Source organism: Labrus bergylta, chromosome 9 (genome assembly GCF_963930695.1).
Source record: "Labrus bergylta chromosome 9, fLabBer1.1, whole genome shotgun sequence".
Lineage (NCBI taxonomy): Eukaryota > Metazoa > Chordata > Actinopteri > Labriformes > Labridae > Labrus > Labrus bergylta.
The window spans coordinates 25,577,478-25,594,368 of NC_089203.1; the positions used below are offsets into that span (position 1 = coordinate 25,577,478).

General features: G+C 41.2%; 1 protein-coding gene across 1 annotated transcript; it reads left to right on the forward strand.

Moving 5' to 3' along the window:
* Nucleotides 1-2,112: 2,112 nt before the first annotated feature.
* rnf130 (ring finger protein 130) lies at nucleotides 2,113-14,717 on the forward strand. Its single transcript, XM_029281552.2, has 10 exons — nucleotides 2,113-2,399; nucleotides 2,487-2,683; nucleotides 3,711-3,990; nucleotides 7,464-7,655; nucleotides 8,514-8,764; nucleotides 9,552-9,623; nucleotides 10,040-10,122; nucleotides 10,623-10,719; nucleotides 10,809-10,995; nucleotides 12,385-14,717. Exons 3-10 carry the CDS (start codon nucleotides 3,732-3,734, stop codon nucleotides 12,498-12,500), a joined length of 1,257 nt encoding a protein of 418 aa, XP_029137385.2. The 5' UTR covers nucleotides 2,113-2,399; nucleotides 2,487-2,683; nucleotides 3,711-3,731; the 3' UTR covers nucleotides 12,501-14,717.
* The last annotated feature ends 2,174 nt before the right edge of the window (nucleotides 14,718-16,891 follow it).

Consider the following 16,891-nt stretch of genomic DNA (forward strand, 5'->3'; position numbering starts at 1 on the left):
AAATTATTAACCATAATCTGATTTCTCTCTCTCTATCCCAAGGTCAAATTTGCTTTATTGGCATGAGTCATTCAGTGGTGTTACTGCCAAAGCATGTACAAGTCTCTCACTCACTATCTCTCTCTCTCTCTCTCTGTCTTTGTCATCCACACCCTCTGTCTCAATTGCAAATTATCAATTTAACAAGCTTTATTGGCATGAATTTGACAGTATTGCAAAAGCATCAAATAGAGCTCTCTCTCTCTCTCGCTCTCTCTCTCTCTCTCTCTCTCTCTCTCTCTTCCTGGCTGATAAGCACACGTCCTGTGTGCTGGGTTAGGGTTTGACAGTTTAATTAAACTCTTTCTTGCTATTTGTGCCAATGTTGATATTGTTGTTAAAGATGATGATGATGTTATGTTGTATTGTTGCAAAAAAAATCAAACTGGCTGGAATATCTTTATTATCTGTGAATTTAAAATATGTAATTGAATTTCTTGTTTACATTTTAAATTTATCATTCTATAAGATGTGTTAGTAATTTTATCTTAAATACAGTTAAAACAACAAATTAGAGACAAAAACACAGAAAACAAGATAAAAAGGCAAAAATATAAAAAACACAATAAACAACATGTGACAAACTAAAAACTGTAAATAAAAAAACAAAACCACAATGTTCAGATATTTAGGTGTAAGTGTAAGAAGGAGATATGTTATTGTTTTTTGGTCACTTAAACTTTGTTTGTTTTTTCTCTTCGTGAAGGTTATTGTTTTTCAAGTTTCAGATTTATCTGTAAGACAAATCAAATATAACATTTGATTTACAATAAATGCATCCTGATAATGATTATGTGTTGTTTCTAAATCAAAACAAACTGAGCTGCGCTGTCTGCTGCAGAAATAGAGAAACAAAGAAACAATCAAAGAAAAGATAAATAAACACAATGTCGATGAAATACAAACCGATAGATGAAGAACTGTAGTTGTGGTCAATGATCTGAAGATATCAGGTTGGTCCTGAACAGTCATTGAACATTTTTTTAATTAGTAGTCTAATTGATATTTTGTTTTCTGACTTTGCTTAATTGGTTTCAAAGCAGGTGCATGATGTGCCAATTGTGGATAAAACATATTTACATAGACCTGCCTCAAATCTATAACATATATCTATAGCCTATAAAATGTATAATGTGTTAAACTGCTCCTGCATGTTCTTTGGTGTGTTTTGTTTATGTGACTCAGATTATTGATCATTACTTTGTCATATCCACTGATTACAGGAAGTAGTTTAAAGGGATACTTCACCCGTTGAAACATTAATCTGTATTGACATCGGGTCATACATGTAGTAGAAATGTGAAATAAATTTCTTCTTCTTCTTGGCCAGCTACTGAGCTGGCAGCGGCCGGCGTCCAGCAGTGGCCCCGGCGAGCGGCCAGCAGCTGCCCCTGGCGGGCGGCCAGCAGCATTAGCGGCGGGCGGTGGGCAGCGGTTAGCGGCGGCCCCGGCGGGCAGCGGGCCGCAGTAGCCAAAACACAAGACCGGCCTTTCAGCAGCAGCCGTCTCGCCGGCGCCGCTATATTTATATTTTTGCCATTATCAGTTTTCTCCATAAAGCCTGTTAGCATAGCTTCCAAGCAATATGGCGGACGTTAACTTTCGATTCTGGGAGTGAGTTCCCACCCACTGATCTGTGATTGGTCTGTAGCTTCATCGAATATGAGGAACTAGCGTTGTAGTTTCACCCCGCTAACCACAACAGCTTCCAGTGATGCAAAAATCGTCATTTTGCATCACTGGAAGCTCCTTTTCAGACTTGAAAATACAAAGATTTCCCATTTCAGGGGAAAATGAGGGCGGGATGCACGACCATTCAAAAATACTACCAGGTTTCTAATGATACAAAGATTAATGCAAATGGGGGAAGTATCCCTTTAAGGTAAATAATGATCAATCAATTATTATCAAATGAAAAAGTATCTGACTCTCTCTCTCTCTCTCTCTCTGTCTCTGTCTCTCTCTCTCTCTCCCCCCGGCAGGTATCGCGATAGTAGTCTTAATCTCAGGTAACACATGGGGTTTAACGTACCCGCGCCCTGTCTGCCGCGTCCCCGTGCCTTTGCCTTGGCGCATGCGCAGTACAGCAATAACTGCTAGAGACGGAGAGGCTGCGTTCGGGGTTCTTCTGCTCGCTGTGCTCAGCCCAACAGCGGGAACAGAACCGGATTAAAAACACCGACACAGCCCCCGGGATCTACGGGATAACAAACATACCGAGCCACCCCCTCCCCCCACCCCCACCCCCCCCGGACTTCCAGTGGGACAGAGCGGAGGCAGGCCGGGGGTCGATGGACCGGGGAGCCTGCCTGTCTGTTCGCCCTGCAGACAGCGAGACAAAGCGGGACAGAAGACGAGCTGTAAACGATATTTAACAACCCCCCGGGGGGCCACGGTGCTGCTGCTTCATCACTGCGGCTTAAAATGACCTTTTGTTTTGTTTAAAGGGAGTTCTGTAGACAATGTGAGCGGCGGACATCACGGAGAGGGGTACGGCTGTGAAGGTCCAGATGTTGGCCTGATGACGACGCTCCATAATCTGACACTCCGAGGACACACAACAACACGTGCTGCTGGGACACGAAGAAGAACCGTGGAAGACTGAGCGAGACACGGAGAGGACACTCAGACAGTAAACACGGAGGTGAGGACACAGAGAGACATTATTTGATATATAAGAGACACAAGAGGTTATTTAGAGGCAAAGAAAAACAAATGGAGGACAAATCATTTAGTTAAAAATATGTAGAGAGAGAAACACTAATGTAAGGACAAAGTGAAACAAAGGAAATGAACTAAAAACAACATATTTAAAGAGTGAAAGAATAAAAAGACATAAGGAGACATGTTTCAAAGGACAAAAGTGAGTGAATGAAGAATATAACAAACAGAGACATGGATATTTATTCTACAATTCACTTAGCAGACGCTTTTATCCAAAGCGACGTACATCAGAGAGGAAGTACAACACAAGCAAGGCTCTAGAAAAAAAAAGGGAACAATGTCAGTAAGTGAGTGATTGGACACACAGGTGCTGACAGGAAGTGACCAGAGGTAAAGCACAACATTGAGGGCAGTTCTTGAGAGCTCTAATCAGTATAGAAACCATCTTATAAGTCGTCGTTATCAAACAAAATCCATCATCATTACCATCATCAATAATATGGAGACCATCATCATTAAGTTAGTAGGTATTCATGAAAGAGCTGGGTCTTTAGCTTTTTCTTAAAGGTGCAGAGGGACTCTGCAGATTGAATGGAGTTTGGAAGTTCATTCCACCACCGGGGGGCGACAGAGGAGAAGAGTCTAGTCAGCGTCTTAGGACCCTGTTGTGAAGGTTGGATCAGACGCCTTTCATTGGCGGGAGGGAGTGTAGACCTGGATGAGAGAGTTAAAGTAAGGAGGAGACGTTTTTTGTGGCTGTTTTGTCAGCGAGCAGCAGAGTTTTAAATTTGATGCGAGCAGTAACTGGGAGCCATATTTAACAACACAGACTCAAGCAGTAAGAGTCAGTTGACATGCAGAGACTTTGAGGACCATAATAACTTGAATGTCATTAAATGCATTTGATTTGGGAAAGGGAGATATGAAAGAAAGATGAGGGCGGGGTTAAGGAGGAGGACACACGTCGTTTTTCTGGTCTGAAGGAGTCTCTGTTTGTCTCCTGACAGCTTGGATGTAAAGAGGACAACATGACGTCCCAGATGTGGACCCATCTCCCTATCCTCGTCTTGGTCGTGGTCTTGGTCCCGTCTTGCTCCGTCCTGGCGGCTCGCTCAGACAGGAACCCGCCGTTCGAGGAATATGTCTACGCCACGGTGAACGCCACGGTGCTGGACGGACGAGGGAACAACATCCACATGATGAGTAGCGACGAGGGGACGTATGGACAGAACTCCCCGAAAGTGGACACCCGGGGGGTCGTCATCGCACCTTCACCACATCACGGAGGTAATTACATCACAGCACACCTGAGGTCAGAACCACAACTGCCCCCCCCCCCCCGACACAAGAACATGATCAGTGATGAGGTATTGGCGTTGTCCGAGCTGCAGGAGAAACAGGAAGTCTGACAGTAGACTCTAAAACTGAGAAACAGCAAAAGTCTGACTTGCTCAGGTGGGTCAGGTGAGCAGTGATTAAATACAGGAAGCAATGAGAAAACAAACAAACAGAAAGTGTGTCTGTAAACAAAGGGAGCAGAGCCATTGTAAATTAAAACGCTTCATTCAGCAGTCATATATTTTCATCAAGTCTCCGTTCTCTGATTGGACGGTTCTTACTGAAATGCATTCTGGAATTCGTAGTTGTCCATAGACTGCTGTTTTATTTTATATTTAAAAAAAAAAAACGTTTTTAATCTCCAATTATGATGATTCAAACGGGGTCATTATCTCTCACACACACACACACACACACGCACACACATACCTGTGGTTCTGTTGTAACATCACTGAGTCACTTTCGAAATCAGAGCAGCAACATGTTCAAACATAGAGAATGTCCTGACTTTAAACCTCTAATCTCAGGTCATTGCTGCAATGATAACAACTGTTTATTTGTTTATTTGTTCATTTTTTCATTTAAAAAAAACAAGCTGAGATTGTTTCTGTGATACGTTCAGGGACCATCAGCTCGACACGGACAACAGAGAACCAAAGAGGAGAGATAGACATCAGTGTGTGTTTGTGTGTGTTTATGTCAAGTCAAGTCACATTCATCTATAAAGCACATTTAAAACAGCAGCAGGTGACCAAAGTGCTGCACAATGCATAAAATAAATAATATACAGGAGTAAACAATAATTAAAAGAAAACAGAAATAACAAAAAAAGAACCAAAAAAGAAAACATGATAGAAACTGCCTACTCAGGACTCAAATGCTATACAAATATGTTTTGAGGCAGAACTTAAAAGAGTCCACAGAAAGGGCAGACCTGATCGAAGGGGGAAGGCTGTTCCACAGTTTTCAAGCTTTGACTGCAAAAGAGGGACACAGCAGCTTGAGCTGTGAGTGAGGGACTCAATGAAGTGCAAGGGCTTAGCAGGTTGGTTATGTATGGGAGAGCCAAGCCATTCAGTGCTTTGAAAACAAACAGTGCAACCTTAAAATCAATTTAAGGTTAGAGTATTGGGAGCCAGTGAAGGGATGCTAGGATAGGACTGATATGCTGCCTCTTCCTGGACCCAATCAGCAGCCTGGCTGCAGCGTTTTGAACCCAAAAAGAACAGCTTTGGTTTTTGACTTGTTTAGTTGTAAAAAGTTATGGGCCATCCAGTTTTCTATATCTTCAAAGCATTGTAGAAGCGAGGTGAGATCTGACAGACTATTGGTTTTGATGGGTAGACAAAGCTGAGTGTAATCCGCGTAAAAGTGGTTCAAGAGATTGTGCTTCTGGATAATTAAACCTAATGGGAGCATGTATACAGAGAAAAGTATAAGACCTAGGATGGATCCCTGTGGCATCCCACAGGCCAGACTGGGAGGATGTGGCATTGCCTAGGTTTCCAGACAAAGTGCTGTTCTTCAGATATTAAATAAACCAAGTCAGGGCTGTGCCACAAACGCCAACCAAATGCTACATTAACTCAAATTGTATGCTCAACAGTGTTGAATGCTGCAGTAAGGTCCAATAAGATCAGAATAGCACAGTTACCAGAGTCCATTGCACGGAGTAGGTTGTCATGGATTTTGGGTAGTGCAGATTCTGTGCAATGGGTTGAAGGGCTGACATTGAAATCTGTCTAATATGCTATGATGATGAACAGAGGGTAGCGTTTCTGAATCTGGAATTGGATCAAGTTTATTTTTTTATTTTTTTTACAAGGGCTGCACTGGAAGCTTGTGTATCTCTGCGTGTCACAGATCTGATCATCTGAGTTCGTTGGATTTAGAAACACAGTGAGGGAAAGAACACAGGAAGAAGGTTCCTGGTTTGAGTCCTTGGTCTGATAGGTTTCTTCTGTGTTGAGTTTACATTTTCTCCCCATGTTTTTGGTTCTCTCCATGGCCCGTCCAGAGACGTGTTCGTTAGGTTAACTGGTCACTCTAAATTACCCGTAGGTGTGTGTTTTGTTATTCTCTGTGTAACAGCCCTGTGATTGGCTTGTAATGTGTCTTGTGTAGTGTGTGTACTGTGTAGTAGTGAGGTACTGCAGAGGTTTTCAGGCTGTGTTCAGGATGATGAAGGTCGAGCGTCTCTGAGGTGTCAGGTTACAGTCAGACATTAGAGGACACTGCAGAGACTGAAACACACACACACACACACACACACACACACACACTATACCAGAAAACATTTATCACAAATGGAAATCTAATTTTATCCAAAACTAAATCTACCAATCAATGGGAGAATTTCGGTAAAGGGAAGTTGAAGAATGCCATTATTGCTGTCATTTTCTGTTAAAGGAGCGATCTGTAACTCCGACATGTAGTGTTTAAAATTGGTACTGCAGTCCAAATTCAAAACATTGGCGAGAGCTGTCTCCCCACGCCCCCTCTGCCATGGAAGCTTCAGTGTTTAGCCAGGTCTGTGTACTTATGAACCTAGAAGGAAGGCATACTGACTAGAGGTGGGGAAAAAATTGTTTTATGAGATTCTTATCTTCAGAGATTTTAAATCGATTCCTAAATTCCAAAAATGGCTAATCAGTCACTCCTTGCTAAGTGCTAAGGCTAGCCATTTAACTCAGTAGAATGTGAAATGGAGCAGCAATAAATTCAGCCAGTCTCACAGATGACTGGGGTAGATCCGGAAGTATGAACTATTTAAAAAATTGACTTGGATGTATTTGAATGGATGTATCCAGTATCGTTTTGAATCGAAAATATATTCTGAATCGAATCATGACCCCAAGAATCGAAATCGAATCGTGAGACACCCATAGATTCCCAGCCCTAATACTGACTGCTGCATCGTTGTCAGAAAAGACAGCACTTCAACATAGCATGTTTCCTTAATGACTAATGATATAGTAAGGTCATGTTATGATTCAGATATCTTACATATTGCTCCCTTAATTTAAATGAAGATATTAATTTTAATGAGTCATAAAACTTAATTAACATGCTTAATGTTTTTAATTATAGAAATAGTTCAAGTAAAAAAAAATTAGAGTGAAATAAATGTGTAAAATAAGCTGATGATGTTTTGTATTTTCTTTTATAAAAAACTAAATGTTTAATTATAAATCTCTGCAGTACAAAGCCATATAAAAAAACTACAGTAAGAGGAGTATATGTGAGTAAATGTACGTAGTTTCTTAAGGGTGAGAGTTCGTGGGTCAGTTTGAAATTAAAACAAACTCCAGCTTCATCAATCATTGACAGGATAAACATTTATATTCAATAACAACATTTAAATCAAATGTTTAAACTGGTTAAACCTTGAAAGCATCACCTGTGTTCTCTGTGTGTCTCAGTGGTGGATCGGCAGGGCTGCGACCCAAACACTCGCTTCCTGGTCCCTCCTCGAAACATCCACTGGGTGGCACTGCTACAAAGAGGAAACTGCACCTTTAAGGAGAAGATCCTGAAGGCGGCCGCGTACAACGCCACGGCGGTCCTCATCTACAACAACTCCACCAACAAGACGGTGAAGATGGGCCATGAGGGTCAGTGAATGTAGCACGGATCACACACACACACACACACACACACACACACACACACACACACACACAAAACTCAGAAAAACTTCCTAAATTGTTTGGGAGCTGCAATTGTAAACACAAACGGACACATTTTTCAACCTGACCATGGACTGTATGCGCACGATAGGTTTGATATGCTTGCATATAATGAAACTGATTTTGTTTTCTGGTCACCAGTATGTTCTTCTCCCTTCTTTGTTGTATGATGAATATGTCAAAGTACTTGTAGCATTGATATATAGGCAGAAACTGTCATCATAATAACATGTTGAGCGTGTGTGAACAAACAACTTGGGACGATTTCAGGGGCAGTCGGTCTGAAAACTTCTAGAAATCAGGAGTGTGTATATGAGCAGCATCTTCCTGGGATCAATCTCAACTTCTAAATATAGAACATAACATGTCATTTATTAATGAGGTCACACTGACCTCAAACTGTGTGTGTTTAGGTGTTTGCGCGCTCTGTTAATGTCACAGAGCAGAAATTTTGACTTTAGCTAATAATAGAAGCTTCATACAAATAACACACATAATCTTTTCTCGTCTTTAGGTGCATGTCACATTCACCTTTTCACAGCCAGTGTACACACTGATGGCAGAGGCTACTTTGCGAAGTGTCCAACAGTATTAACTAATCCCAGTCATCAGACATGTTACTGCAGGAGCTGTGGATCAAACCCCTGACCTTCTGATTTAGACGACCAGCACTACCACAGAGCCACAGCCGCCCACGTCTTTGATCTGTCTGGCTGTGAAGTCAGAACTTGACTGTCTAAGTTATCTGGCCCTGATTGTGACCCTGCCTCTCTTTGTGTATAGGTACAGGTGATACGGTGGCTGTGATGATCACAGAGGCATACGGGAAAGAGATCCTGGCCCACCTGGAGAGGAACCTGACGGTCGTGGTGTCAGTTTTGGTGGGCGACCGCGGCTCATCCAAGAACATGAACCGAGGTTCTCTGGTCTTTGTGTCCATCTCCTTCATAGTCCTCCTCATCATCTCGTCAGCCTGGCTCGTCTTCTACTTCATCCAGAAGATCCGCTACACCAACGCCCGCGACCGCAGCCAGGTATTAGGCTAACAAACAGGCTAACAAACAGCTAGTATGCTAACACAGAGCTAACCGGCCTTCTCAAACCAGTAGACTTTTCTGGCCTTCTGGACCTCCTCTGGTCCTCTGTGATGACTCGTTAATATTTAATGAAGTGAATCTCTGCTAATGGAACCCTTTGCCCCCACCCCCACCCCCGATCCACCATGTAATCTGACCCTCGCATCAACCTTGACTTCACCTCCCTGCAGTCACACTGCTGTAAATACAGAGAACAGCCGAGGATGATGGGAGGCCGTCACATCCGCAAGAGCAGGATGTGACAAAACCCAATGCATTTTTGGATATTAAAGTCCATTTCATAGGGTTTCATCATATTCACTGTCCATTTAGACATATCTTTCTATCTATATATATTTATATTTATCTATATATTATCTCTGTCTCTATGTTTCTTGCCCTCTTTGTGTCTTTGCATCTCTATCTTTTCTGTCTCTGTGTGTCCATCTTATTTTGTCTCTGTCTCTTGGTGTCTGTCATTTTGGGTCATTGATATTTGTCTGCCTGTCTCTTTATAAATGTGTTTTCATCTCTGTATGTGTCTGGCTCCATCGCTGTGTAACTCTGTCTCTTTCTATCAATAACTTGCATTTGTCAGTCTCTAACTATATGTTTGTGTCTCTCACAGTCAGCACAACATGATTGATATGTTACTTTGTTTAAATCACACATGTCTAGCTGTGTCCAGCTGTCCACGTTGTGTAACAATGTGTGTGGTAACGTGTCCTATGTCTCTGCCCCTCAGCGCCGTCTTGGCGATGCAGCAAAAAAAGCTATCGGGAAACTGACCACGAGGACGGTGAAGAAAGGAGACAAGGTAACCTTTTTTGCTGTTTTACAAAGTCGAGTCAACTCATTTCCAACTGCAGAACTTTCTGCAGAGGCTCTGATGTCCATTGTCCACCTATAGATACTGGATACGTTATTATATTTTCTTTTTTAATATCAGCTCTGAGCCTCCTACCTCTAATGTCTCCTGCTCAAATCATGAAAGTTTGTGGATGACATAAAACATCACCATCTCTCCAACCTGTGTGTGTGTGTGTGTGTGTGTGTGTGTGTGTGTGTGTGTGTGTGTGTGTGTGTGTGTGTGTGTGTGTGTGTGTGTGTGTGTGTGTGTGTGTGTGTGTGTGTGTGTGTGTGTGTGTGTGTGTGTGTGTGTGTGTGTGTGTGTGTGTGTGTGTGTGTGTGTGTGTGTGTGTGTGTGTGTGTGTGTGTGTGTGTGTCTTTCAGGAGACTGATCCAGACTTCAACCACTGTGCCGTGTGTATAGAAGCATATCAGCTGAACGACGTGGTCAGAATTCTGCCCTGCAAGTGAGTCTGATACACCTGATCATACTCCTGTCTACACATATTCAATAAGACTACATTAAAATTTAGGATATTTTTATAACATCAAGGCCACATTTGGAAAATATATTGTAAAACATACAATCTGCCCTTTTTGACACAATGTCAACAAGTGATAATACATAGAAAATAAAGGCCAGAATCCATTAGGTTAATTGTCAAAGATGTAAGGTAGGCACATATGAGCAGCAATTCAAAGGACCACAATCTTTCTGACCAACTATGACGTGGTCATTCCTTCAAGGTCCGTGTTAAATAGCCTTCTATAAATATTATTGTGCACGCACACACAAGGTTACTGGAGTTAGTTTGAAGTAGATACGGCTGAGTTATGTTAGTGGAACAGGTCGAGACTTAAGTAAGCTTAGTGCTTGTTAGCTGCTTTGATGGTTTTATATGTTGTAGAGTTCATGTTTTGATGTTTGATGTTTTTTTGCTGATCAAGTGTCACTGTGTCTCTGCAGACATGTCTTCCATAAGGTGTGTGTGGACCCCTGGCTGAACGAGCACTGCACCTGTCCCATGTGTAAACTCAACATCCTCAAAGCTCTGGGCATCATGGTGAGTCATCAATGACACCACAGACAGACCTCTGCTGTGATTGGATAAAAAAAACAACAAGTGTGTCAATTCCCCCTCTGTGTCTTCAGACCAGTCTTCCCTGCGTGGACAGCGTGGTGTTGGATGTGGATCGTCTCGGTGTTGGTCAGACCTCCAGTAGCCAGAGGGCACCACTGAATGACAGCAACCAGCCGTCCATTAGCCTGGAGCCACTAAGCCCGCCCCACCCTGAGGTCACGCCCAGAACACCTGCTGACATCAGCATCGCTGTGACCAGTAAGAACACAAACACCAAACCATGCCAGGAAGCACACAAGATGACACAATGCAAACTTTATGGTTAAAGAGCAACTTTTCCACAGTTACAGATGAACTTTAAAAAGTTATAATCTGTATCTCAAGTCTCGGCCTTCGTCAAACCGGAAGTAGCTCCAGAGCCCCTAAAGCTTCTTGGAGGAGAGGGGAGGGAAATCTAAGGAGTGATAAGCAAGGACACAGAAGAGCATACTGTCAGACATGCCCACCCGGTTTCACTTATTGATTGGAAGCTGCAGCGGATCAGACTTCAATGAAACTTATCAACATCACATTTTTCTTAATAACGGAGAACAGACATACCTTAAAACACACAACAGATACTTGAACAGACTATAAACATCCATCAGTTACTAAAGTGTTGGTATAAGTCTGTTAATTCTAGGTCTTAATGCCCTTTTTAATTTTAACATGAAGAGAATTAAAATCTGAGAAATAGGGAGTGTGTCAGTTTAAATTAGAATAAAAACAGTGTACATGTGAGCACAAACACAAACAGCTGTTCAAGCTGACTGACAGCTCAGAAGTGATCAGCTTATGTCATCATCATAAACAGACTCATGTCTCTTGAAACATGTTTCCCCGTTCCCTCTCTCCTTCACTCTGTTTCCTTGCGTGTCTCCATTTGGTGGGAGGTAGTTGTTTAAAAAAGAGATAAAAATGAAATAGAATAATGCTGAATCAGCAGAAATCTGATTATCATGTTTTCTTCAGTTTTTGGGGTTAGTGGCAGTTTGTCACATTGTCCACTAGGTGGAGCTAATGAAGTCATAAAGTGGTGATGTCATCAGAGTATTACTGTCACCGTTATTCACAGTGAAGATTTTGTTTTTGGTGATTAAAAAAAAAAAAAAAGTCATTTTGAATTATAATTGTTATTTATTTATTCATTTGTGCATTTCTAAAATCAGAACAGACCCCTGCCTTCACCTGCCACCTCGTTTATGATGAATCTCCCTGCGGGGTTTGGGCCTACTCGATAAGATTTGTCCCGAGGTGCTAAAGGCTCTGGCCATTGTTGAGCTGTCTTGGTTGACATGTCTCTTCAATGTGGCAAGGAGGCCTTAGGCCTGGGACGGTACCTGTGGAGTTGCAGACTAGGGCAGTGGTTCCAATTTTCAAAAAGGGGGACCTGAGGATGGGCTCTTATTTATCGGTACATCACACTACTCAGTCGCTCAGGGAAAGGGCGCTGAAAAGGAGGTTCTGACCGATTGTCGAACCTCTGATACAGGAGGAACAATGCAGATTGCATCCAGGCTGTAGTCTGTTTTAAATATACAGTATTAAAAATAATAAATGTGTTTGTAAAGATCATACTTAATGATGTCTTCTGTGTGTTTCCATCAGGCGGAGGTGGTCATTTTTTCAACAGGAACACAATGTCTCCTCACAGTGTCGTCTGTGATGTGGAGCTGCCAGACATCCACCCATCACTTGATCTCTATGACGACAACAAGTCCTGAGGCCCATTGTCATGGTTAGCCCCCCCCTCCCCCGACCCCCCGCCCCAGGGACCACTTCCTGCTGATGGGACGCAGAGGTGTTTCCTGCACGGGGGATCTGAAAACCTTTCAGAGTATATTTCTTTTTTTTTTTGTCCCATCAGACCATTTTAGTTTCCCCAGAAGAAGAAGAAGAAACTCTTTGGAGGACCTGCAGCAGTAATCAGGAGACTTTGTTGAAAACTTAAAAAAAAAAAAAAAAATGATCCAAGTTCAACTCCAGATCTACCAGAACCAGTAACCAGATCTAGACTCTGGTAAACTAGACCTGATGTGGTTCTGGACACAGTTCTCAGGGGTTCCTTAGGACCTGGGATATTTTCCTGAGAAGTTTCTCTCGAAGGATGTCAGATGTCTTTGTTGCCCTGATTTCTCAAACAGTTCCCGGGTTCTGAGTGCCTGAAAGTACCTGGGCTCCTAGGAACTTTACAGAGATACAAGAATGTGTGTTGATGAAATCTTTGATGGAATCTGAACAGGTTCCATAAAACAGATCCTCTATCTCTTGAGGTTCTGGAACATTTTTCTGTAAAGGGGTCATGGGTATTTGTAAATGTTTCTGAGGTCTTAAAGAGGTTCTAGAAACATTCCTGAGGTATTAAAGAGTTCCTGGATATTCAGAGACGTTTCAGAAACGCTGGAGTTCTTCAAAGACTTCCTGTTCTTGGAAAAGTTCCTGAGCTCCTGAAAGGTTCCTTAAGTTGTTCACCTAAAACAAACAGGAGCTTCACACCTGGATCATGAATCTGGAACCAGGATCAGAGGAGGACCTGACTCCTCACCTGAGACTCTGGACAAAACAATTGTGAACTCCAACAGTGTTATCTTCCTGTAGCAAAAAAAAAAAAAGTTCTGTTTATGTAGAACAAAGATGTCGGATCAGTCGGAACCTTCAGGAAACCTCCAGATCTGTAAGACAATGTGAGGACGTCCTCAGGGAACCGTCCCGGGGACATGTCGTCATGATACCAGAATTTTGAACTTTGATATGATTCTAGTAAAAATCTAACAATATTAAATCCTGTTTGACATTTCCAAAAAGAAATGTTGCCGATGTTAGACAGTGTGCAAACAGATGATGTTGTTTTTAGAGCCTCTACTTTTTTTTTGATACTGTTGATCATCAAAATATCTGACTGCATTTAAAACACGTGGTATCCAAAATTATTGAACTATTGACCATTCCTACAACCTTTCATCCTGGGTCTTACACTTAACTTACCAATGTTGTCAAAATGAAACCAAATGTTTTTAAAAACAACAAAGTATCAACAGTAACAAAAGGTTTAAGAAACTTGTATTTTGACCCAAAACCTGCTGCAAGAGAAAGAGAGTGATGGGTCGATACCCTAAAGATGTCTAAATTGCTTAAAAAACATTTGCCATGTTTCGTTACCCAAACGTTGCCAAAGTTGTCTTTTTTTTGGCAATTTAGACAGTTTGAAGGAGTTTGTCTGTAGTTTTTTTTTTATAATTAAAGACAATAAATTTGATTTGATAAGATTTGATTTTTTATTTTGTTGCCGTGGTATCAAACAGGTATCGCTATAGTCAATTTTTACTCTGAACATATTGAAGTCTAAAAATTCTGGTATTGTGACAACCCTACTTATTAAAGCTAACAAAAATGTAAAAGGACAGTGCCTCATGTTCTCTTCTCTACAGTCATGGAGAAGACTGTTAGCTTAGCACAAACACAGAAAGCAGGAGAACGTTAACCTGCCTACAGTCAGTCTTTAGCTCGTTAGCTCACCAGCTGATCGTAACGGCATCCTGTAGTCGGCTGGTCAAGGCAACACATCTGAGGACCCTGTCAGCCAATCGGAAGCCTTCTTGAGTCAGTTAAGTCACTTCCTGAAAGTAAATAACAAATGGACTGTCCTTCATTGTCAGAGGTCTCCTGAAGTGTCAGACTGCTCCTTTAAAGTGTAAAAACAGCTTGTGATGACTCGGCGTGTTAATAATCAGCCTCAGTGTGGGGATCAATATATAAACAGCATTATACAATCTATAACCTGATCATTATATTATAAGTGACCTGAACACCTGCTGACGGTATGTGTGTGTGTGTGTGTGTGTGAGTGTGAGAGAGTGTGTATGCGTGTGTGAGTGTGCGTGTTGCTTCAGTTCACTGTGTCTCTTACTGCCTCAGCATTAAAGTGTCATTATTGCCTTGAACATGGTGCCAGCTCATTATTATACAATATACAAAGACCCAATATGAATCCACCATGAAACATTATCAACAGGCAGAAACCTCAACAGAACCAGACTCACTGAAGAACAGACATCTGCTGAGACTAGATGGATACTGCAGTTTAAGCCTAAAGCAGCATAACTTGGAGTTGGTCCAAGCTGGAGCCACCCTTGACTGAAAGCTTTATTTAAAAAAGACTACTCCTAAAAGTACAGAGGGTGTCTACCTGACCCCCGACTGGTGGATGATTCCACAGGAGAGAGGCTTGATAACTTAAGGCTCTACCTCCCATAGTACATTTAGAGCAGGGGTGTCCAAAGTGCGGCCTGAGGGCCATTTGCGGCCCTTGAGGGAATTTTTTGCGGCTCATGACTTCAAATGAAGAATCAGAATTTTGGCCCGAGGCCTTGATTAAGATTGGCACATTATCTTATTTTTCTTTTTCATGTTAACAAGGGCTGAACAATATTCCTAAAATAGAAAATGTTCAGTAACAATGTTGTTGTTTTTTTTTTTTTTTTAAATCTACAGCTTTTACTATTTTCCACATTTTTTTGTAAACTATGAAAAAAAACTCAGCGGACTGTTGTTTAACCATTTAATGACCTGAGCTAAAGGCAGAAAGCTTTTCCAAAAAACATGAACCACGTTACAGGCTTGATTCTGAGGAAAAAAAAACAATAAAGTAGAACGAAGAAATCAAAATATTTGATTTCCTTTTATTAAAGGGTTTCTTTAGCGAGCCTTTTGATTCTGATCTTACAAAGCCTGACTATTTTTTCAACTATATTTTAAAAAACAAAACCTGTGGCCCGCCAGCGATTCTAACACGACAATTTTGGCCCTCGAAAGTTTGGACACCACTGATTTAGAGACTGTAGGTACCACGAGCAGCAGTGGTGGTTCTAGATCACTTTTACTGAGGGGGCCAAACTGTGGCCAGTTGTTTTGTCAGAGGGGAACATTAAACCCAGGTGAAAAATAGACAAAGATGATCGCTTTAAAAATATATTATGCCAAATAATAGTATACTACAAAATAAAATACCATGATTTATATTTGTTTCAGTAACAGTATTTAATACTAGATTTTGAGTCCGGTTGTTGAGTGTTATTAGGGGGGCGCTTCCTTTTGGAGGGGTGGCCACTTGGGGGCCCAAGCTCAGTGTTACAGGGACACTGGCCCCTGTTGGCCCCTGCCTAGAACTCCCCATGACGAGCAGGCCTGCATTCAGGGAGTGTTATGTTCTCGAAGGGTAATACAGCACTATTATCTCTTAAAGATAAAGATGGTGCCTGACCATAAAGAGATTTGTAAGAAGTGAGAAGAAGGATTGAAAAAAATATTCTAAATGTTAAAAGGGAGCCAGTATAGAGAAGTCAACACAGGAGTAATGTGATCTATTTTTCTGCGGTGGCCCTGAAGTGCAAAACACAACAACAAATAAGAAAATGCAACAACAAATCATAAAACACAACAACAAATCAAAAAACACAACGACAAATCAAAAAACACAACAACAAATCATAAAACACAACGACAAAGAAGAAAACACATCAACAAATCAAAAAACACAACAACAAATTACAAAACACAACAACAAAGAAGAAAACACAACAACAAATAAAAAAACACAGCAACAAAGAAGAAAACACAACAACAAATAAAAAAACACAACAACAAATCAAAAAACACATCAACAAATCAAAAAACACAACAACAAATTACAAAACACAACAACAAAGAAGAAAACACAACAACAAATAAAAAAACACAACAACAAATAAAAAAACACAGCAACAAAGAAGAAAACACAACAACAAATAAAAAAACACAACAAACCAAAAACGTTTTGTGATTTGTTGTTGTGTTTTTTTCTTTGTTGATGTGTTTTGTGATTTGTTGTTGTGTTTTCTTCTTTGTTGATGTGTTTTTTTCTTTGTTGCTGTGTTTTGTGATTTGTTGTTGTGTTTTCTTCTTTGTTGATGTGTTTTCTTCTTTGTTGCTGTGTTTTGTGATTTGTTGTTGTGTTTTCTTCTTTGTTGATGTGTTTTCTTCTTTGTTGCTGTGTTTTGTGATTTGTTGTTGTGTTTTCTTCTTTGTTGATGTGTTTTCTTCTTTGTTGCTGTGTTTTGTGATTTGTTGTTGTGTTTTC